This window comes from Gobio gobio (genome assembly GCF_949357685.1).
Source record: "Gobio gobio genome assembly, chromosome: 10".
Classification (NCBI taxonomy): Eukaryota; Metazoa; Chordata; class Actinopteri; order Cypriniformes; family Gobionidae; genus Gobio; species Gobio gobio.
Window position 1 is genome coordinate 14,787,610 of NC_137116.1, and position 25,099 is coordinate 14,812,708.

General features: G+C 39.0%; 1 protein-coding gene across 1 annotated transcript in view; it reads left to right on the forward strand.

Moving 5' to 3' along the window:
* The window catches only part of loxhd1b (lipoxygenase homology PLAT domains 1b), a gene marked incomplete at both ends in the record, with an annotated part of 110,063 nt that extends 90,157 nt beyond the window's left edge, over positions 1-19,906 (forward strand). Inside the window, 11 exons of the mRNA XM_079826292.1 lie at positions 4,063-4,189; positions 4,298-4,506; positions 5,803-5,988; positions 8,164-8,291; positions 10,027-10,144; positions 10,291-10,468; positions 11,670-11,855; positions 15,124-15,294; positions 15,378-15,513; positions 18,544-18,696; positions 19,426-19,906. Of these exons, the coding sequence (XP_079682418.1) occupies positions 4,063-4,189; positions 4,298-4,506; positions 5,803-5,988; positions 8,164-8,291; positions 10,027-10,144; positions 10,291-10,468; positions 11,670-11,855; positions 15,124-15,294; positions 15,378-15,513; positions 18,544-18,696; positions 19,426-19,906 (2,073 nt within the window). The remainder of the gene's footprint in view (positions 1-4,062; positions 4,190-4,297; positions 4,507-5,802; positions 5,989-8,163; positions 8,292-10,026; positions 10,145-10,290; positions 10,469-11,669; positions 11,856-15,123; positions 15,295-15,377; positions 15,514-18,543; positions 18,697-19,425) is intronic.
* Positions 19,907-25,099: the final 5,193 nt, after the last annotated feature.

The window sequence follows — 25,099 nt, forward strand, 5'->3', positions numbered from 1 at the left end:
AGCCTTTTGATGCTGAACGAGTGATGGATCTAGTACCACTTTGCTGCCTTGTTACCATTTTTTTGCAAAGGGGTAAGGGGGCAGCAGTTTTTAGGCATTTGAAGACCAACGTGACAAGATGCAGAGAAATAAAAATTGTAAAACTTAAAATCTTATATTTACTTAGAACTTGACAATGATGATGCCTCATTCTCTTCTTGTCCTCTTCTTGGATTTTCAAGGCTCGGTTATAAAGACGCTCTATAGATTTAACTGATGACTGGTGAGCTTGGGACCATGTAGATAAGCCATACGATATGTGTGAGAAAATCATCGAATTTACAAACATAAATGCACAGTCAAGAGTCAAACAGTTTCTTAGCATCGCAAAACAGCCCAAATTGGCCTTTATAGTTTTACTGATTTTCTTGATATGGCTTTTAAAACTCAGCTGATAATCTAAAATTATTATTCCCAGGTACTTTACTTCTTGCACTTGTTTCGACAAGCTCCCCATTAATTTGTACATTCAGTACTTGTGTTAGAGGTTGTTTTTTAATGGAAAAGCAAATGGAATTCGATTTTTTGGTGTTTAAAATTAGTAGAAAAAGACTGTTTAAATATTAACCCTCTGGAGTCTGAGCTGTTTTGGGGCCCTTTAGAAGTTTTGACATGCTCTTACATTTGTGTTTTTTTCAGTTGCTTATAAACACATTAATGGCAAAAGTGTAATGACACTGTATTCAGCACAAACTGGGCTACCATAATATGTGAGCAACAAGTATGTACATGCTTGTATTTTTTAGAGAAAAATGTTTATGCATGGTTAAAAAAAACAAAAGTTTTAAAATTAAGGCCTCAAAACACACAATATATATGTGTCCACAAGACTTTTGACTAATGGGTGTATTTGCCTAGTGTTTTTGCTTCAAACTGATGTGAGAAACATTGAGCCTACTCATTCACATAAAACAATACACTGATTTAACATTTGTAAGACAGTTTTACCTCACAAAGCCCGTATGCGAGGAGGCGTGATAGCTAATGAATAATGATGGAGATCACCTGAGAGGACAAAAGAACACAATAGCCTGCATAATGAGCTGCATAATGAATGAGCTTAATTCAGTGTGTGACTGAGAGCAACAGGACAAAGGACATTATATTGTACTTATCTAGTAAATGCATCTTGATTTAAAGGTCCTGTTCTTCGTGATCCCATTGTTCAAACTTTAGTTAGTGTGTAATGTTGCTGCTAGAGCATAAATAATACCTGTAAAATGATAAAGCTCAAAGTTCAATGCCAAGCGAGATATTTTATTTAACAGAAGTTCCCTTTCAAAGCCTACAGCGAACGGCTGGTTAGGACTACATCCTGGTATTTCCTGCTTTAATTACGTCAGTAGAGCAGTAGAACAGACTAACCTCCGCCCACAAAGAAACGCGAAAAAAGGGGGCGTGGTCTTGTTGCTGTCCCACGTGGAGAAGAAGAGGACGTCGCGTGGAGAAAAGGAAGTGCTGCGTTTCAGTGTGTTTGTCGCCATGTCGTCGAGACGCTGTTATTTTCATCCCGGAGTCAAATCACCTTTGTTTGGCTTTCCCAGGGACGCTGTAGAGATTATTAAGCGCGTATATATCTCCCGTTAAGAGGCGTGACCTTTCCACGTGCGCTAAGCTGCTGTCGAATCACAACACAGGACCGTGCTACGTTCGCTAAGCTGCTGTCAAATCGCAACACGGGAACCGCTGACACAATCAGAACTCGTTACGTGTTTCTGAAGGAGGGACTTCATAGAATAAAGGAAGTCTTCAGTCGTTTGTAGGACAGTGAAAACAGCGGTGTACAGATAAGTAAATTGTGTTAAAAATACAGTTTTTTTTTACACGCGAAACATGAACACATGTTATATTGCACACTGTAAACACAATCAAAGCTTCAAAAAAACACGAAGAACGGGACCTTTAAGAATGTTTAAATATTTAGACTAGAAACAAGACAAAAATTACTAAGAGCATTTTTTGGTACTATTTTTTATGTTTTTGAAAGTAGTCTCATGCTAAAAGTTAAATAATAAATAATTAAAATTAAGATACAATTTATACAAAACGAAATTCACTTTAAAGAAAGCAATTCACTTTCTACAAAACAAAACTCGATATTAACTCGATAAAACAAACGTTGATATTAAATAAAAAAACATTAGGCGGTAATATTTAAACATCAATATGAAGAAAAATACGTTTGACTGGTACTATATTTATAGCATCTGAGCAGACGTTTGTGAATAAAAGCTTTATTACTGTGACACTAGGCTCTTTTACAATAAACACGTTATAATTGGTCCAAAACAGGCCAAATAAATCTTGTCTAAAAAGTCTTGCGTCTATTACATTTTATATTGCAGCAAGATTAATATTTAAACAGTCTTTTTGCATTCAATATTCACAGATGCTGACAGAATAAACTTCACAGAATAAAGCCTACCTTACAATCAACCCTGAATCTGTTGCTTTAAGAAATGAACAGCTTTTCATGAGGAGAATTATAGCTCGACGCGTCTCAAAGCGATGTAGTTGAAGTAGCGTTACAGCACTAGATGTGTTTGAATGAGTTGATGTGGGCGTCGACTCTGGATCGTCAGTATTTGAATATGAAAGAGCGTGCGCTCTGTGGGCGTGGTCGCATTAGCGGATAATAGCGGATTAAAACCTGATATTTCAGCGTTTCTTTAGACATATGTCTCATGTTTGTGAGACAAGTATTCACTAAGCTAGAGGAACTTTCTGAAGACTATCTGAATGAACGTCTTTGACAGAGAGGCTGCAGATCGCGTATCATATTTATTTTCTTTATTTTGCAAAAAGCTAAACATTTTGTTTTTATTGTGACTGTACACAAAAAAAAAAAAAAACTTAACAGATTATAATGATGTATTTGCCTGAATGATAAAAAACGTCTCTTTGGCACTTATAAGAAAAAAAGCGAGTTGATCACGCCGGCCGACTCGAGAGGGTTAAATACTTTTGATTTTTAGTAGGGCTGTCAAAACATTAATCGCGATTAATCGCATCCAAAATAAAAGTTTGTGTTTACATAATATATGTGTGTGTACTCTGTTAATTATTATTTATATATAAATACACACACAAGCATGTACATATTTAAGAAAAAAATATGATTTTTTATATATAAAACATTTATATTTATATATATTATTGATTATATAAATGTATATACATGCAAATATTTCTTAAATATATACATGAATGTGTGTATTTATATATAAATAAAAATGTGCTAGCAATGTGCTAATTCATGCTAACAACATGCTAATTAATGCTAGCAAAATATGTTAATTCTTGCTAGCTAACAACATGCTAATTCATGCTAGCTAACAACATGCTAATTCATGCTAGCAATGTGCTAATTAATGCTTGCAAAGCAATGTGCTCATTCATGTTAGCAAATGTGATAATTCACGCTAGCAAAGCAATGTGCTAATTCATGTTAGCAATGTGCTAATTAATGCTAGCTAACAACATGCTAATTCATGCTAACAACATGCTAATTCATGCTAGCAAAACATGCTAATTCATGCTAGCAATGTGCTAATTAATGCTTGCAAAGCAGTGTGCTAATTCATGTTAGCAATGTGCTAATTCATGGTAGAAACGTGCTTATTAATGCTAGAAAACGTGCTAATTCGTGCTACCAATGTTCCAATTCATTCTAGCAAAGCAATGTGCTAATTCATGTTAACAAATGTGTTAATTCATTCTAGCAAACATACTAATTAATGTTAACAAAATGTGCTAAATTATGCTAGCAATGTGTTAATTTTTGCTAGAAATGTGTTAATTCATGCTAGCAAACTGCTAATTCAAGCTAATAATTAACAGAGTACACACACATATATTATGTAAACACAAACTTTTATTTTGGATGCGATTAATCGCGATTAATCTTTTGACAGCCCTAATTTTTAGTTAATGTTAACTAATGGAACCTTATTTAGCAACATAATACATAAAACAAATGTATGATTGAAGAGTCATGATTAAGTGATTATTCCTGTACACCAGGGCTATGCGGGCGAGAGGAACCCGCAGAACGCCAAGAAGAGCGTGCAGAACTCTAAAGCCGGTCTGGACGGCAACATGAACAAGAAGAAGAAGAAGAAGAAGGCTGTGATCATGGAGGAGGGTCCGAGTGAGTGGAGGCAGCGTTTCTCTGGTGTCTCTGCAGTCTCTGGCCTCTCTCAGACGGTGTGTGTGTGTGTGTGTGTGTGTGTGTGTGTGTGTGTGTGTGTGTCCGCAGTGATCCCGTACCACTTCAGCGTGTCGACGGGAGACGACCGGGACGCTAGCACCAGCAGCCGCGTGTACGTCATCATCCTGGGCCCCGGGGACGTGGAGACGGAGCGGCTCTGGCTGGATCTGCCCGGCGGCAAGAAGTGCTTCGCCGCGGGAGGGATGGAGCATTTCATGTGCTACGGCCTGGACGTGGGCGAGATCAAGAGAGTGGAGGTGAACCAGCTGCATTTATCTTCGCAGAAATACCGGAAAATGATGTGCGTTAAAGTACTAACAACTAACTGATCCGATGTAAATTATGTAAATTAATGCTAGCTAACAACATGCTAATTCATGCTAACAACATGTTAATTAATGCTAACAACATGCTAATTCATGCTAGCTAACAATATGCTAATTCATGCTTATAAAATGCTAATTAATGTTAGCATCATGCTAGCTCATTCATGCTAGATAACAAAATGCTAATTCGTGTTAAAAACATGCTAATTCATGTTAACAATATGCTAATTCATGCTTGCTAACAACATGCTAATTCATGCTAACAACATACTTATTCATGTTAGCAAATGTGCTAATTAATGCTAGCAAAGCAATGTGCTTATTCATGTCGGCAAAGCAATGTGCTAATTCATATCAGCAATGTGCTAATTAATGCTAGCAATGTGCTAATTCTTGTTAGCAATGTGCTAATTAATGCTAGCAAATTGATAATTCATGTTAGGAAAATACTAATTCATGTTAACAAAATGCTAATTCATGTTTTACTGACATGTTAGATCATGTTAGCAAAATGTTAAAACATGCTAGCAAAATTCTAATTCATGTTAGCAAAAATTTTAAATTATGCAATCAAAATGTTAAATCATGTTAGCACAAGGTGAAAACATGCTTGCAAAATGCCAGAAAATGCTAACAATATGTTAATTCATGTTAGCACAATGTTGTCAAAACATATTAGCAACAAATGCTTAATCATGCCACCAAAACATGCTAATTCATTCTAGCAATATGTTAATTCATATTACCAAAATGTTAAGTAATGCTAACAAAATGTTAAGTCATGCTAGCAAACGTGCTAATTCATGCTAGTAACATGTTATTAATGTTCACATGCTCATTTTAATGTTAACAATGTATTAAATCAGGCTAGAAATGGAGTAAAACAAGCTAACAACATGTTAATTCATACTAACAACATGGTAATTCATGTTAGTTATGGTAAAACATGTTTATTTGTGCTAGGAAAATGTTAAAACATGTTAGGAATGTTTATTAGGAAATATACTAATTCATGCTAACAAAATGTAACAATGCTAACAAAAATGCTAAAACATGCTAGCGATATGAAAAATCATGTTAACATGCTAGCAACATGTTAATTCATACTAACAACATGGTAAGTCATGTTAGAAAGCATGCTAAAACATGCTAATTCATTAATTCATCAGCAGTTTTGTGACTGTTACACCTGAGAGTTGTGAGTGAGTTGCTGTGTTCTCTGCTCAGCTGGGTCATAACGGGGCGACCCCGGAGAGCTGCTGGCTGGTGGATCAGCTCTCTGTGGGCGTTCCCACCAAAGGGATTCAGTACAACTTCCTGTGCAAGTGCTGGCTGGCCAAAGACAGAGGAGACGGTCTGACGGCCAGAGTCTTCAACATCCTGGACGCCACAACCATCAGCATCATCCGCAAGGTTCAGACGCTCCTCAAGTGGCCACATACAGGCTTTCAGGAGTGACAACCGCATTAAATATGGAAGTACATTATCATTCTGGAAATTCATCAATTATGAGACAAATTCAATTCTGTTCAATAACAGTGTCAATGTTGCAAAATTCATCAATTATGAGACAAATTCAATTTTGTTCAATAACAGTGTCAATGTTGCAAAATTCATCAATTATGAGACAAATTTAACTCTGTTCAATAACAGTGTCAATGTTGCAAAATTAATCAATTATGAGACAAATTCAATTCTGTTCAATAGCAGTGTCAATGTTGCAAAATTCATCAATTATGAGACAAATTCAATTCTGTTTAATGATGGCGTCAATGTTGCAAAATTTATCAATTATGAGACTAATTCAATTCTGTTCAATAACAGTGTCAATGTTGCGAAATTCATCAAGTATGAGACAAATTCAATTCTGTTCAATAACAGTGTCAATGTTGCAAAATTCATCAATTTGAGACAAATTCAGTTCTGTTCAATAACGGTCAATGTTGCAAAATTAGTAGCTCGAGTCCCTTAACACCCCCAAAGCTTCACTGTTGTTTCCTTTTCATGTCTTCGACATTTCATTCAGTAACGCAATTTTGACTTACACTCACCTAAAATAATTATTAGGAACACCTGTTCAATTTCTCATTAATGCAATTATCTAATCAACCAATCACATGGCAGTTGCTTCAATTCATTTAGGGGCGTGGTCCTGGTCAAGACAATCTCCTGAACTCCACACTGAATGTCAGAATGGGAAAGAAAGGGGATTTAAGCAATTTTGAGCGTGGCATGGTTGTTGGTGCCAGACGGGCCGGTCTGAGTATTTCACAATCTGCTCAGTTACTGGGATTTTCACGCACAACCATTTCTAGGGTTTACAAAGAATGGTGTGAAAAGGGAAAAGCATCCAGTATGCGGCAGTCCTGTGGAGAAAATGCCTTGTTGATGCTAGAGGTCAGAGGAGAATGGGCCGACTGATTCAAGCTGATAGAAGAGCAACTTTGACTGAAATAACAACTCGTTACAACCGAGGTCTGCAGCAAAGCATTTGTGAAGCCACAACACACACAACCTTGAGGCGGATGGGCTACAACAGCAGAAGACCCCACCGGGTACCACTCATCTCCACTACAAATAGGAAAAAGAGGCGACAATTTACCCCAGCTCACCAAAATTGGACAGTTGAAGACTGGAAAAATGTTGCCTGGTCTGATGAGTCTGGATTTGTGTTGAGACATTCAGATGGTAGAGTCAGAATTTGGCGTAAACAGAATGAGAACATGGATCCATCATGCCTTGTTACCACTGTGCAGGCTGGTGGTGGTGGTGTAATGGTGTGGGGGATGTTTTCTTGGCAAACTTTAGGCCCCTTAGTGCCAATTGGGCATGGTTTAAATGCCACGGCCTACCTGAGCATTGTTTCTGACCATGTCCATCCCTTTATGAGCACCATGTCCCCATCCTCTGATGGCTACTTCCAGCAGGATAATGCATCGTCACAAAGCTCCAATCATTTCAAATTGGTTTCTTGAACATGACAATGAGTTCACTGGACTAAAATGGCCGCCACAGTCACCAGATCTCAACCCAATAGAGCATCTTTGGGATGTGGTGGAACGGGAGCTTCGTGCCCTGGATGTGCATCCCACAAATCTCCATCAACTGCAGATGCTCTCCTATCAATATAGGCCAACATTTCTAAAGAATGCTTTCAGCACCTTGTTGAATCAATAACACGTAGAATTAAGGTGAAAGGGGGTCAAACACAGTATTAGTATGGTGTTCCTAATAATCCTTTAGGTGAGTGTATATGCTGTTTAATGTTTGATTAATGTGTTATTTTACATGCTCTTATCGCTTGTTTCTGCGTCTTCGTCGGTGTGTGGAGACAATTCCGTCTATGGCGGGGAAAGAGTCAACAGCTGCTCAGTTCGGTTCCATACACTGCATTTCCTTTTTTTAAATGGTGAATTCCTGCATTTTTCGGGAGTTAATTGGCTTGTAGAATGCGGTCGTCACTCTCGTGAATGACTGAACTGTGTGTGTGCAGAATGGGGTTAAACACTGAATGCTGAAGTGACAGCTCAATCGGTCTGTTTGTGAAGATTGCAGTCTGTGACGTCTCATTTTCTCGCTATTGTTCAGGTGGTTTATGAGGTGACTGTCGTCACAGGGGACACTCAAAATGCAGGAACAGACACCAACATTTTCATAACTGTGTTCGGGGCCAATGGGAGCACGGAGGAGATGCTTCTTATGAAAAATGAGGACAGGTACCGATTCACCATCATCCAGATTATTAGATAACACACGAGAGAAAGACAATATTGTTTCAAAGCAGCTTCACAGTAATAAACAGGAAAATAACTGTTAATTCTGTTAAATTCATTAATTGTGAAATTAAATAAAGTATAAAGCAGCTCTACAGAAGAGTCATAATTCAGTTCAATGACAGTGTCAATGTTGCAAAATTCAATTATGAAAAATCAATACAGTTCAATAACAGTTTCAATGTTGCAAAATTCAATTATGAAAAATCAATACAGTTCAATAACAGTTTCAATGTTGCAAAATTCAATTATGAAAAATCAATACAGTTCAATAACAGTGTCAATGTTGTAAAATTCAATTATGAAATATCAATTCAGTTCAATAACAGTGTCAATGTTGTAAAATTCAATTATGAAAAATCAATTCAGTTCAATAACAGTGTCAATGTTGCAAAATTAAATTATGAAAAATCAATTCAGTTCAATGACAGTGTCAATGTTGCAAAATTCAATTATGAAATATCAATTCAGTTCAATAACAGTGTCAATGTTGCAAAATTCAATTATGAAAAATCAATTCAGTTCAATAACAGTGTCAATGTTGCAAAATTCAATTATGAAAAATCAATTCAGTTCAATAACAGTGTCAATGTTGCAAAATTCAATTATGAAAAATCAATTCAGTTCAATAACAGTGTCAATGTTGCAAAATTCAATTATGAAATATCAATTCTGTTCAATAACAGTGTCAATGTTGCAAAATTCATCAATTATGAGACAAATTCAATTCAGTTCAATAACAGTGTCAATGTTGCAAAATTCAATTATGAAAAATCAATTCAGTTCAATAACATTGATCAATTTTGCAACATTGACACTGAGACAAACTCAATTCATTCAGTTCAATAACAGTGTCAATGTTGCAAAATTCATCAATTATGAAACAAATTCAACAGTGTCAATGTTGCACAATTCAATTATGAAAAATCAATTCAGTTCAATAACAGTTTCAATGTTGCAAAATTCATCAATTATGAAACAAATTCAATTCTGTTCAATAACAGTCAATGTTGCAAAATTCATCATCTATGAAACAAATTCACATTCAATAACAGTGTCAATGTTGCAAAATTAAATTATGAAAAATCAATTCAGTTCAATAACAGTGTCAATGTTGCAAAATTCAATTATGAAATATCAATTCTGTTCAATAACAGTGTCAATGTTGCAAAATTCATCAATTATGAGACAAATTCAATTCAGTTCAATAACAGTGTCAATGTTGCAAAATTCAATTATGAAAAATCAATTCAGTTCAATAACAGTGTCAATGTTGCAAAATTCAATTATGAAAAATCAATTCAGTTCAATAACATTGATCAATTTTGCAACATTGACACTGAGACAAACTCAATTCATTCAGTTCAATAACAGTGTCAATTTTGCAAAATTCATCAATTATGAAACAAATTCAACAGTGTCAATGTTGCACAATTCAATTATGAAAAATCAATTCAGTTCAATAACAGTTTCAATGTTGCAAAATTCATCAATTATGAAACAAATTCAATTCTGTTCAATAACAGTCAATGTTGCAAAATTCATAATTCAGATCAATTCAGTTCATGATTTGTTCTCATCTGATAGATTCAGTGCATTAAAGGGATAATATTACTGAATATTAATTGTCGTTCTAAACATTTATTTTTTAAACACACGTCATGTGGGTTTGTCGTAGGTTTGAAAGAGGGCAGGAAGACACATTTAACCTGGAGATCGATGACATCGCGCCCCTGAAAAAGCTCCGCGTCCGCATCGACGGGACAGGAAGTCGCCCCGATTGGTTCCTTGACAAGGTCAGTCTGTGATCCGAGCATCTAATGAAACTCAAGACGCTCGCATCCAAACCCTTTTAATCAGGTTATCAGGTTAATCACAACCGAGGGAATGAAACGCATTAGGGCTACGCTGTAATCATTCTGCTTCCTGTCACATGACCCAGATGATCATGAGAAACCTGACCACAGAGGAGGTGTATGTTTTCACATACGAGCAATGGCTGTCCAAGACCAAAGGACCCAAGAGGACGAAGGTCTGTGAACTTCCTGCCGTGGTGGACGACGAGGAGATGGTGGAGAGAACCACCTACATCATCCAGGTTAAAACCAGTGACCTTTCTGGTAGGTGGAGTTTACATATGTGACTTTATATCAGCGAATCACGTTCAGAGCGATTCTTTTCCAGCTGATGACCGATACAAACACTGACAGCCAATCAGAATCCATCCTGCTCTACAGAGCTCCAGCATTTAAAGCGACAGAAGACAAAACTGCAGCGCTTATAATAAACAGAACTGGTGTGAACGCTAATAGAGTTATAGTTATGGTTCCTGGTGTGAACGAGCCTGTACATATCATTAAACATATCAACTTTCTTCCAAATGTTTCTCCTAAAAATTCATAATAATAAAGAAAATTATATTATAATAAAAAATAGAAATAAATAAAAATAGAAATAACACAGGTGAGAGTGAGAGAACTAAAAAACCATTAAAAAATCTGTTACTTGAAATAAAAGAAACATTATTTATGAATTTTTATTTAAATGCATTTGCTAGTTGCCAAGGGAATTTCTTATTTTAATTTAATATAATTTGATGTACTAAAATGACTAAAACTTAAATTAAAAATGAATTAAAAATAGACATATAAAATAAATCAATAACTAATAAAACATATTTAAATTAGTAAAATTAACTTTTATTTAAAATACATCAAATTATAAAATATAAAATAAATATATTATATATATATATATATATATATATATATATATATATAAATTATGTGTGTGTGTGTGTGTGTGTGTGTGTGTGTGTGTGTGTGTGTGTGTGTGTGTGATGGGTAGGTTTAGGGGCAGTGTAGGGGGATAGAAAATACGGTTTGTACGGTATAAAAACCATTACGCCTATGGAATGTCCTCACATTTCACAAAAACCCCCCTGTGTGTGTGTGCGCGTGTGTGTGTATATATATATGTGTGAGTGTGTATGTGTGTATACAAAAATACAAAATGTTTTTATTTTATATGGATTTTATAACACATTGATTTTTGTCATCATTTGCTATATCCAGCATCGTAAACCATAAGATTGAAGGATGAGTCTCACAAAACTCTTCCATCTTTTCTTTCCAAAATCTGACATTGGGAGCCTCCATGATATTAGGAGTCAATATGATTCATAAATGTATGCACAAACTACACTGTGCCCTGAGTCTCATTGCTGTTGAGATAAAGATCTGGCGGCCATCCTGAGATAAACTAGGAATGAGAAATGAGACGCTGCTCTATTATGAAGTGTTTTGGTGTGTGGTTTTGCAGCCGCTGGTACCGACGCCAACGTGTTTCTGATCGTGTTCGGGGAGAACGGCGACACGGGAACGCTGGCACTGAAGGAGAGCAGCAACAGGAACAAGTTTGAGCGCAAACAGGTGGACGTGTTCCGATTCCTGGACATCCTCAGTCTGGGCGAGCTGTCCAAGGTCCGAGTGTGGCACGACAACAAGGGTGAGCAGCTGTTCTGTTTACTGAAGCTCCCACGCTTCTTGAAAGTTCTTGAATTTCAGACACATGGATTCAAGGCCTGGAAAGTACTTGAAAACAAACACAGGTCCCTGAAAGTGCTTGAATTAAGCATGAACTTACTTTTGTTAGAGTAGCGTGTGCTATTACAAACATTGGCCTTCATGGGCTGCCAAAGCCAGAACAAAACAGCATTACTGGAGGAAGGAATATATTTCTGCTGTTCCATAAGTGCCATCTACTGTCAAAAGCCCTATTCGGGTGGTAATTGTTTCTCTTGGGGTCGTAAGGTGTTTTCATCATTTACAGGGGCTAGTCTGAGATTTTATTGCCGTCTGAATCCAGAATATCAGTGTTTTTCTCCCACCACTCGTGTAAAAATCCCCGGCCGAATGACCTCCTGTTTTAGACAAACACCAATGACGTGTGGTGATTTAATTGCCGTCTGAATCCACATCTCAGAGTTTTCAAGATGAGATCACTTCAAAATGCTCTGTTTATATCCTTTTTGGCCACTGCAGGCCACCGTACGGCTGTAATTTAGATGCATTTTAAAGATCTAGCCTTTTATTACTGAAATGCTGGCAAGTATTTACAAGAGCGATATATTTCATCACCGCTCAAAAAATAAAAATGTATGTAATCATTTGAAATGGGCTGTTATTACGGCAGCAATTATATATATTAAATATAATATATGCAGGTCTTAAAAGCCTTCAAATTGATTTTTAAAAAGGTACATGTACAGGTGATTTAATAAATAATGTTGCATATTTTTAATGCCTAACAATTAACATGTCCATATCTTTTCATTTAATTGGAAAATTCATGTATACAATATTATTTCTATATTTTGATGTTTTAATTAAGTAATGATTTATAAAAAAGAAAACTAAAACTAGTGTGAAATAAATGTTAAAAGCAGGAATAAGAGCGATATCTCGTTAGAACTCGCTCGCTCTTGTACATCAGCCTCTTTCCTCTTTGGATTTTATAAAATTGGAAATTTTTCCTCATTGGAAATTGTATTTTAGTTGTCAGTATAAGCCTTATGCTGCGTTCACACCGGACGCGATTCGCGCGAGTGATTTACATGTTAAGTCAATGCAGAGACGCGAAATGGCATTCACGCGATTGAGGCGGCGCGAAGGACGCGAATTGAGCGTTTTGAAAAATCTGAACTTTGGCGGATATTTCGCGCCGCGTTAACCAATCAGGCGCTTGCTCTAGTAGTGACAACAATGAGGAGAAAATCTGTATATTAATATCTGGTTCAGACAATATGATTATCACTGTGATAACATTAAATGACATGAAACACAACCCACTCTCTTTTTGTTAAATGCAAGTTTATGTATGATCAATAATACAAAAGTATAAGTAAAAGGTATAATAAGCTACACATGAAATAAAGCAAACAATTCAGTCAGACATTCAAAGTCAGTGCTAGTCGGCTAACGTTACAACTGCAACGTACAGTTATAGCCTAAAAATATAAAGTAATGAAACTTCTCTTTGCCCTCAGACTAAACGATTTGCCAGGGAACAAATTATAGATCCATGAGAGCAAAGATCGGCCGTTACAAGACGAATTATATCTGGAGCCGCCACAGAGACATCAGAGCCAGCGGCAGAAGAACTGGCTGAGGAAAGGCTGATCTCACCGGGTTAATGAGCGCCGCTGATCCACTGGAGCTCACAACTCAGAGAACGCCAGATCAAATGTTCAAATAGGCACTCTTTATATAAATAAACCACTGATTTGAGCTTTAAACAACTACATTATCGACTGAAAAAGTCTTAAAACTACGTTTTGTCACACATTAACAGTAGATTTTAACAAAAAAAAGACGTGTAAACCAGGGCTTAAAAACGGAAAAAAATATCAATCGGTTCACTCTGAGCAGAATTGATATTTTAACGTTTCCGTTTTTGCGTTCCTCATTAAACATTACTGTTCCGAAAACGGTTTGATTTGAAAAAATAACGGTTAATAACGTTATTTTAATTTAGCCTATACTTTAAACAAATATGTATAAATAAAGACTTATTTTCACTCAATAATAATATAACGCATGATAATTAAACTTGAATATTTATTTCATAACATTTTTAAAACCACAACAGAAATACATGCATTAATTACAAAGCATAAACAGCGGGACAAATATTGGCCTGTTTTATTGGAGCAGAAAGTGGCTCTATATGCCTATTCTTTCCAGAAGAGTGAGAACATTCTTTGTACATAACTTTATTTCAACACGACTTGTTTTAAAAATTGCATGAATAAAGAATAAACTGGATAACCATTGCTCTTTTAATGCTGCTAATTTCAAAGCAAACACTGCGCAACACTGCATCACATAATCAAATCAGTCAGCTAATAAAGCTCGATCATTTAATGCAATATAACACACCATTTAATACGAAACATCAACCGTATAGAAAACATTGAGCTGTATTGGCAATCTGAAAGACTATAGGACAAATGTTTGATAGATGCTAGTAGCCTGCTTGGATAGGCTTAAACGAAATCCATAAACTAGCCTAAATCAGACTATTTGAGCTTAAAGTCCGAACTGCTTATTTAAACGTACGAAAAGAATGTCCTCCAATACCTGCGCTTTCATTGATGACCTCAGCGGGGAGAGAAATGTGCTTGAGGCGTGTAAATGCGCGCTCACACTGACTTGCGTTACCGCTAGATTCATAGATGACATTTCACTCTCGCTTGATCCGTCACATCACATGCTGTAACTCTATTCATGATTGGTCACTGCCAAATTAAAATATTAAAGAGAACGATAAAATAACGTTATTAACCGGTTAATGGTCATTTCAAATTAACGTTTCTGTTCAGAACGATTCAAATTGATTTTGATTTCGTTTTCGTTCCTCTTAAAATTTCGTTCGTTTCCGGTTTTCGTTTTCGTTCCTTTATCCGGTTCAGAGCCCTGATGTAAACACAGCCCATGTCAGTCATTTCTCAACGAGACGAGCCGCTGGCAGAAGCCCCGCCCATGACGCGTATTCGCATCTGTTGTGCAGCGAATGTCACGCGCGATTCGCACGAATTTAGCGTTACTGCATTAATGATAGACACAGGTACAGTAGGTATTTGATATATTGGCAGTAACACACCCACCTTGATCATATTTATTGTGCTTATTTAAAACTAAAGGTGTTTTAAAAAGTCCTTGAAAGTCCTTGAATCTGGTGTTGATGAAAGAGTGGGAACCCTGCCTGTCCTCAGGTCCGGCTCCCGGATGGCACCTGGAGTTCATCGATGTGAAGGACGAGCTGCTCGATCAGACCTTCCGCTTCCCGTGCGACCGATGGCTGGCCAAGAGCGAGGACGACGGGCAGATCATGAGAGAGCTGGCATGTGCCAATAATGATATTCTGGATCTCAGTGACAAGACCAGTAAGACCAGTTCCCTGCGTGTGTGACCCTTGTACAGTGCGTTTATTCTGTGCGTTTGAATTCGCGCTGTAACGTCTTTCCAGAATACGAGATTGAGATCACGACAGCCGGCTCTGATGATGCTGAGACCAAGGAGAACGCCTGGATCGTGCTGGAGGGGAAAAAAGGCCGTTCCAAGGAGTTTATGATGGAGAACCCAAAGAAGAAGAAGTTTTTGCGGTATGTACAGTGACCCGGTTACACGCTCAACCATTTTAGCCAGTTATTCTATTCAAGTCAGCTTTATTTCTACAGTGATGTACAGATTGTAACAAATTATGCAAACTTCACCAAATATGAGACAAACTCTACAGAAGAGTCATTATTCAGATCAGTTCAGTTTTAATGTTGATTCAGTTCAGTTCAATATCAGTGTTGCATGAATTATTAAAGCTACACTGTGTGATATTTTCCCCCATCTAGTGGTGAACTTGTATATGACCACCCAGTGAATATTAGTTTCTGTTCCTCTCAATTCTGATTTCGTTTTAACTCCTACGGTGGCCAATTTAGTCCAAGATTAACATGGCTTCCAGTTCGACCTCGTCCACAGTGGACACGGTGCCATCGAGTGTTAAAACGCCAAAGGCCAAGCTTGAGTTTACGGGTATGTCCCTCTTTGGCTAATGTACTTTCAAGATGGAGGGGCAACATGGCGACCCGCATTCGAACCCTCACCCGTATGTATTTACAATGGCATATTATAAACTTACCAGAATACTTTATTACTTGAAAGAAGTAAATATACATTAATGAGCACATATATTTTTGAAAGAACTAAGTGTTTTAGCTAAGAATAAACTAAAAAAGTTACACAGTGTAGCTTTAAAGAGTTTATTCTGATGATTCTATGGTTCTTTCTCATAACTAAAGAGAGAGAGATTTTATCAAAGAATTGTTTGATTGTTGGTGATTTTTATATCCATGTAGTAGGGCTGTGAATCTTTGGGTAGTAAGCGAATCGATTCACGATTCATAGGTTTTCGATTCGATTCAAGAACGATTTTTGACAATTCAGAACGATTCGATCCGAGACGATTCACATTAAAATTCAATGCGATTGATTCGATTATGCTTCTTTTTTTTTTTTTCATTTATAGGATTATTAAAATGCGTCTCCTAATGTGTCTTAGTCAGTGTGTGAACAATAGTTCACCCAAAAATGAAAATTAGCCCATGATTTACTCTCCCTCAAGTCATCCGAGGTGTGTATGACATTCTTCTTTCAGACGAATAAAATCTGAGTTATATTACAAAAGTCCAGGCTAATCCAAGCGTTATCATGGCAGTTATAGTTGCTCTGTTTTTGAAGTCCATAAAAAATGCATCTATCCGTCAAATAACTGCTCCACACGGCTCTGGGGTGTTAATAAAGACCTCCTGAAGCGAATCGATGCGTTTGTGTAAGAAAAATATCCATATTTAAAACTTTATAAAGTAAAGTTTCAGCCGACCGCCTTTCAATTTATGGAAAAAGTGTTGAAAGGTCGTCTGCCGATGGAAAGACTAACGCGACCAGGTCCGCTCGTCAGACGTCACGAACACATCTTGAGTTTCACTTTCAACACTTTTCCTCGGAAGGCGATCGGCTGGACCTTTACTGTTACATATTTCATGAAAATGTGTTGATCTCTAAGAGCACATTCACCGTTAAAAGCTGGAAAAACAGCCAAAACTGGCAACTCCACAGTGAGTCATGGACGTAGTTTATCAAGTTTATCCTTTCTCTATATTTCCATCTTGTATTATTTTTAAATATATAAATTATTTGTAATAGAGCAGACACTTTGAGTTTTTAATGGGTTATAGCCCTGCTGGTTTTTATGAAATATATGTATTGACTGCATGATCATTTCACCATATTATGTACTGCCATGCGAGCCGCAGATTAAGCTGTAGAGTAACACTGGCCTAGAGGAACTCGATGTTGCAACAGAAACCATTGACTTTCTCTTTTCCAGCACATTAAACACAGTCGATCCTTTGCACTTACAGAAGATTAGAGAAAATGGTCCAACAAGCACACTCGGGCCCCAAAAATGGAGCGCAGCTGGAAGAAAACAAAACTAGAGGTTTTTCGCATTTTGTGGAAAGATAGCATTATTGCACACAGAAAGGCCTCAAAACTGCTAGATCTGCTTATTTTTGCCCCTTGTAGAAGAAAACCCTTGGCATTTATTTGATTATAATTTCCTATTATCACTGTAAAGCTGCTTTGAAACAATCTGTATTGTAAAAAGCACTTTATAAATGAAGGTGACTTGACTTGATACTGCAGCAGATAATTCATTCCTGCACATGTCCAAATGTCCAGCAATGAAAGAAAACACATTTTTGGAGCAACAAAACATCAAAAATAAATGAACATTACACAATTTACAGAATGTAGTTCTTCTGCTTGTATGCAACTTAGTTGATTACTCTTTTAAAGGGATAGTTCACCCAAAAATGAAAATTTGCCCATGATTTACTCACCCTCAAGTCATCCGAGGTGTGTATGACATTCTTCTTTCAGACGAATAATATTACAAAAGTCCAGGCTAATCCAAGATTTATAATGGCAGTGACTGTTGCTCTGTTTTTGAAGTCCATAAAAAATGCATCTTTCCATCATATAACTGCTCCACGCGGCTCTGGTGTGTTATTAAAGGCCTTCTAAAGGCCTTGTTTGTGTTGTATTTTAAGAAAAATATCCTTATTTAAAACTTTATAAAGTAAAGTTTCGGCCGACCGCCTTCCGTGTTCAATTTATGGAAAAAGTGTTGAAATGTCCTCTGCCGATCGACTGGAACTCTGCTTGATAAAGTTTTAAATATGGATATTTTTCTTACAGAAACGCATCGATTCGCTTCAGAAGGCCTTTATTAAAGTCGCGTGGAGCCATTATTCGATGGAAAGGTGCATTTTTTATGGACTTCAAAAACAGAGCAACTATTACTGCTATTATAATGCTAGGATTAGCCTGGACTTTTGTAATATAACTCTGATTATATTCGTCTGAAAGAAGAATGTCATATACACCTCGGATGACTTAAGGGTGAGTAAATCATGGGCTAATTTTCATTTTTGGGTGAACTACTAGCCACTGATGGCTCCATCATTTCACTAAAGGTTTGTTGAACGATTCTTTGGGGAACCAAAAATGGTTTTGGAGCCTTTGTTTTTCTGAAAGCATGACTACTAATGCATCTTAATCTGACTCTATTCCAGCGGTGCCACGGATTCATTCGAGTTTTCCTCTAAAAATGTGGGAGAGATCGTTGGTATTTGTTTGGGCCATATAACGAAGGAGAAAAAAGTCAAGAATGAGTCTTTCTGGCATGTGCATGAGGTGGTGATCACAGAGAAAGAGCTGGGAAACAAGTGAGTTCACGTCTGCATGTGTATGTGTATGGTGACGCATTGCTGCCACATACATATAATTTTTTCACTCAATTATGTCGTAATAACGAGATGTTATGTTGTTAAAACGACATGTATTTTCTCCTAATAAGGGCATGTGTTGTATAGTGATGTGTGTATATGTGTCTGTATCCACATTAGAGTATCCACATTTATTCAACGCAGTTTTTAATTTCAAAAGCATTTCTAAATTCAGTTCATATTTCCAACAAACCAAATTCCAAGCCAAAATAACGAAGTGGAAAACAAAACTTGTAAGTTGTTTTAGCTATAAAGGAAAAAATGCACGGGCGCTTTCGTTTGCAGATACAAGATGTTGTTAAAGCGAGATATCTTGTTATTACGAGAAAAGATGTTGTTAAATCGACATAAGATCTCGTTATTACGAGAAAAGATGTCGTTAAAACGACATAAGATCTCGTTATTACGAGAAAATATGTCGTTAAAACGACATAAGATCTCGTTATTACGAGAAAAGATGTTGTTAAAGTGAGATAATATCTCGTTATTACGAGAAAAGATGTCGTTAAAACAACATAAGATTTCTTTATTACGAGAAAAGATGTTGTTAAAACGAGATAAGATCTCGTTATTACGAGAAAAGATGTGATATGTATGTGGCAGCAATGCGTCACCGTACATGTGAAATAGTGCGGTGAGCAGATCCCTGCGTTATTCTCTCTGTTCCAGATTCTACTTCACGTGTGATGCGCGGATTCCACTGGCAGCCAAGAAAGACGAATTCATGACGTTCGAGTGCACCAAAGCCGTGGAGAGTTTCGCCAGCAAAGTCCGCAGTTTGGTTCCCGTCAAATATGAAATAATCGTCATCACCGGAGACGTGAAGGAAGCCGCCACCGACGCCAACGTCTTCATCACGCTCTACGGCGTCAACGGAGACTCGGGGATGCGGGCGCTCAAGCAGAAGTTCAGGAACCTGTTTGAGCGAGGACGCACGGACCGCTTCCTGCTGGAGATGCTGGATCTGGGGGAACTCTTGCGGATCAAAGTGGAGCACGACAGCTCCAGCATGTCGCCCGGCTGGTTCCTGGAGTGTGTGGAGGTCACCAACACCGCCAACTGGGTGACCACCATCTTCAACTGCGGGAAGTGGCTGGACAAAAATAAAGCCGATGGGCAAACTCAGAGAGTGCTGTATCCTAAATATTAAACGCGTATGATACTGAACTTTGAGACAAACCATTAGGACTTATTTTTACTTTTTTAAAGAAATTCAAATAAACTTCCTTTGTACTGAGAATTACTGTCGTCATCAAAATCCCGTCACATTCTCAAGGTATTGAACCTCAAACTTTGTCAGCCGCCAAAAACTGAATTACATTGACTACATATGTAATCTGCATTATGAAGACAAAGCAATTTAAGCAAAAATATGTACTTTTAAAAGGGCCCCTTTTTACTAAATGTAATATAAGGTGTCCTCAGAATGTGTGTGAAGTTTCCGCTCAAAATACCCCTCAGATCATTTATTATATCATGTGGTAAATGCCTGTTTTTGAGTGGAAGGAAAACATGCTGTTTTTTTGCATGTATCTTTAAATGCAAATGAGCTGCTGCCCCGCCCCCTATCCAGAAGAGGGCGGAGCCTGTACAGCTCATGCCTCTGATACTCTGCCAAAAACTAAAACATCTGTGTGGTTTTGATGATCATCTCTATCACGCTTGCGTGACATTGCAGTTCTACATCATCAAGAAAATGTATGATCTATAAGCCGAATCAACCTAAACTTCTGATATATGGTTTTCTGAGCGCACACACACACACACACTATTAAACTAAGTTCTCTTTATAGGGCGGAGTCTGTCAGCAGTCATGGGTGGGGTCTATGCTAATAGGGCGGAGTCTGTCAGCAGTCATGGGCGGGGTCTATGCTAATAGGGCGGAGTCTGTCAGCAGTCATGGGTGGGGTCTATGCTAATAGGGTGGAGTCTGTCAGCAGTCGTGGGCGGGGTCTATGCTAATAGGGTGGAGTCTGTCAGCAGTCGTGGGCGGGGTCTATGCTAATAGTGCGGAGTCTGTCAGCAGTCATGGGTGGGGTCTATGCTAATAGGGTGGAGTCTGTCAGCAGTCGTGGGCGGGGTCTATGCTAATAGGGCGGAGTCTGTCAGCTGTCATGGGTGGGGTCTATGCTAATAGGGTGGAGTCTGTCAGCAGTCGTGGGTGGGGTCTATGCTAATAGTGTGGAGTCTGTCAGCAGTCGTGGGTGGGGTCTATGCTAATAGTGCGGAGTCTGTCAGCAGTCGTGGGTGGGGTCTATGCTAATAGGGCGGAGTCTGTCAGCAGTCATGGGTGGGGTCTATGCTAATAGGGCGGAGTCTGTCAGCAGTCATGGGTGGGGTCTATGCTAATAGAGCGGAGTCTGTCAGCAGTCGTGGGTGGGGTCTATGCTAATAGTGCGGAGTCTGTCAGCAGTCATGGGTGGGGTCTATGCTAATAGGGTGGAGTCTGTCAGCAGTCATGGGTGGGGTCTATGCTAATAGGGTGGAGTCTGTCAGCAGTCGTGGGCGGGGTCTATGCTAATAGGGTGGAGTCTGTCAGCAGTCGTGGGCGGGGTCTATGCTAATAGGGTGGAGTCTGTCAGCTGTCATGGGTGGGGTCTATGCTTATAGTGCGGAGTCTGTCAGCAGTCGTGGGTGGGGTCTATGCTAATAGTGCGGAGTCTGTCAGCAGTCGTGGGTGGGGTCTATGCTAATAGTGCGGAGTCTGTCAGCAGTCGTGGGTGGGGTCTATGCTAATAGTGCGGAGTCTGTCAGCAGTCATGGGTGGGGTCTATGCTAATAGGGTGGAGTCTGTCAGCAGTCGTGGGTGGGGTCTATGCTAATAGTGCGGAGTCTGTCAGCAGTCGTGGGCGGGGCTTATGCTTATAGGGCGGAGTCTGTCAGCAGTCATGGGCGGGGTCTATGCTAATAGGGCGGAGTCTGTCAGCAGTCATGGGTGGGGTCTATGCTAATAGGGTGGAGTCTGTCAGCAGTCGTGGGCGGGGTCTATGCTAATAGGGCGGAGTCTGTCAGCTGTCATGGGTGGGGTCTATGCTAATAGGGTGGAGTCTGTCAGCAGTCGTGGGTGGGGTCTATGCTAATAGTGCGGAGTCTGTCAGCAGTCGTGGGTGGGGTCTATGCTAATAGTGCGGAGTCTGTCAGCAGTCGTGGGTGGGGTCTATGCTAATAGGGCGGAGTCTGTCAGCAGTCATGGGTGGGGTCTATGCTAATAGGGCGGAGTCTGTCAGCAGTCATGGGTGGGGTCTATGCTAATAGAGCGGAGTCTGTCAGCAGTCGTGGGTGGGGTCTATGCTAATAGTGCGGAGTCTGTCAGCAGTCATGGGTGGGGTCTATGCTAATAGGGTGGAGTCTGTCAGCAGTCGTGGGTGGGGTCTATGCTAATAGGGTGGAGTCTGTCAGCTGTCATGGGTGGGGTCTATGCTAATAGGGTGGAGTCTGTCAGCAGTCATGGGTGGGGTCTATGCTAATAGGGTGGAGTCTGTCAGCTGTCATGGGTGGGGTCTATGCTAATAGGGTGGAGTCTGTCAGCTGTCATGGGTGGGGTCTATGCTAATAGTGCGGAGTCTGTCAGCAGTCGTGGGTGGGGTCTATGCTAATAGGGTGGAGTCTGTCAGCTGTCATGGGTGGGGTCTATGCTAATAGTGTGGAGTCTGTCAGCAGTCGTGGGTGGGGTCTATGCTAATAGGGTGGAGTCTGTCAGCTGTCATGGGTGGGGTCTATGCTAATAGTGCGGAGTCTGTCAGCAGTCGTGGGTGGGGTCTATGCTAATAGGGCGGAGTCTGTCAGCAGTCGTGGGTGGGGTCTATGCTAATAGGGCGGAGTCTGTCAGCAGTCGTGGGTGGGGTCTATGCTAATAGGGCGGAGTCTGTCAGCAGTCGTGGGCGGGGCTTATGCTTATAGGGCGGAGTCTGTCAGCAGTCATGGGCGGGTTGGATTTTTATCATGTATAGGGTGGTTGTATAACACACTGCTGACACATTTATGTTTAAACACAACGTAAACGTGAATTTTGCATAATAGGTCCCCTTTAATACTTCAATGATTTATCAACGCATTCATGTTTACAGTTCTCTGATGTCATTTAACGATCACATGCAACAAATGAAATATTTCATCCTTTTCATTTTGATTGTTTTTAATTTGATATGTTTATGATTTATGAACAATTATTCGCTTTTAAATCAACTCAAACTCTTAGTGTGTTGGAGCACTTGATACAAGTCAATTAATATCAAAATGTCAATTTTTTCATTTATTTCATTAACTTATGACTCCTGAGAAATGAAGTAGTAGTCATTAAATGTGCTTGGTTCTCTAAAGCCCTGTTGCCGTTCCTGACTTCACTAGCGCATCCACACTGACGGTTTGCGCAAGACTTCGGCAATTCGATCAATTTCGTTCCCCTTTTTTTATCGTCATATATTTTAGTAATTATCATAAATTAGGTATCATTTGAAAGCTTACAAACTCAAAATTCATCCTGTGAAAACCATTTTGAAATCAGACGTTGTGTTACCATGGAAACCGTACTCTAAATTGTTCTAGCGGGCTCCTCCCCTAGTGGGCGGCGTCATGTTTCGTATTACAAAATGTATTTGATCTACTACTACAAAATATTTTCTAATCTTGACAAAACGCATATCATTAAAAAGCTCTGAGTCTCAAGGTTCCATATTTGGTGACTGTTTTGGGATAGAAGTGACATTTGGACAGAAATTTACAGGAAACTGCATCAAATAAATAATGTGAATGACACCCGGTGGCTATTTTTGGTATAGCGCCTAAAAAATCTCATAGGGACTTCAATTTTTGTGAAATCAACTACAAATTTGGAACACAACATGGTTAGACATATGGCTTTGATTTTATAGTAATTTTAGAGTAAACTTTTTTTGTAAAATATATATTTTATATTAAATAAGAACATTTATTACAGTATTTTTCATTTACAGAAAATTTAAACTTCCATAACTTTTTCATACTTTCATATTTACATACTTTAATGCTTTTACATTAAATGTTAATTTTACAAGACATTAAAACAAGACCAAACTTGCATCTATATTCCAAAGCATTCTTGAATTACAGCCCTTTAAGTTTGGATAGTGCATTTGGGACAAACCATTAGGACTTTGGATAGTGCATTTTCAGGACTCTTCTCAAAAGGGGGGGGGTGACAGTTAAAGGGTTAAACCTCCTGTGAGACTCTCAGATAGTGGCTGAATCTGAAATTGCCCCTATACCCACAAATAGGGCATTATTTTAGGGGGCAGCCATTTGTAGTGGTGTCCGAAACCGTAGTGGACGTTATCGAGTGCACTAGCTCATTCTATCCCACAATGCACCTCAATAACGAGTGTATGGCTGATGTCTGCTCAACAGCTGTCTTTTCATTCACCCATCCATAGGCTATGGGTTTCCATGGCAAAGCCGCTCATCCAGGCCGCACATCACCAAGTGCAATGCAAAGCGTGGGATGCAGTGGGGTAAAGCGTGCCGCCACTGGACTCTAGAGCAGTGGAGACGTGTTCTCTGAGTGACCAATCACGCTTCTCTGTCTGACAATCCCATGGACGAGTCTGGGTTTGGCGGTCGCCAGGAGAACGGGACTTGCCTGACTGCATTGTGCCAAGTGTAAAGTTTGGTGGTGGGGGGATTATGGGGTGGGGTTGTTTTTCAGTGAAAGGAACTCTTAATGCAAGACATTTTGGACAATTTCATGCTCCCGACTTTGTGGGACCAGTTTGTGGACGGCCCCTTCCTGTCCCAGCATGCACCAGTGCTCAAAGCGTCTCCATAAAGACATGATGAGCGAGTTTGGTGTGGAGGAACTGGAGTCCTGAGCTCAACCCGATAGAACAGCTTTGGGATGAATTAGAGCGGAGACTCTTTTAATATTTGACTAGTTTTTCCGATATCAATGTTAATTGACCGACAGTAATATCCAGTGATGCAAAGTATTTTTGTCAAATTGTACTGTTTTAATTGAAAATAGCCTGATTTAGTAATTGGATGTAACATAGGCATATTTTCTGTTATCTTTATTAAATCGTTTAATAGTTTAGTTACTTTAAGTACCATTACATATGTGACCCAGAGCCTTATGCTGCGTTCACACCAAACGCGAATAGAGCGTCTGGCGCGAGTGATTTCAATGTTAAGTCAATGGAAAGGCGCGTTGACGTGCGTCTGGAGGTCCCGCAGCGCGTAAGGCGCGTTTCGCGCGGCGTGAAGGACGCGAATTCGCCTCGTTCGCGCGAATGACGCAAATTGGACGCGAATTGTGCGTCTTGCGCGATACGCGCGTTACACGCGACTGGTGCTTTTGTGCATTCACGCGATT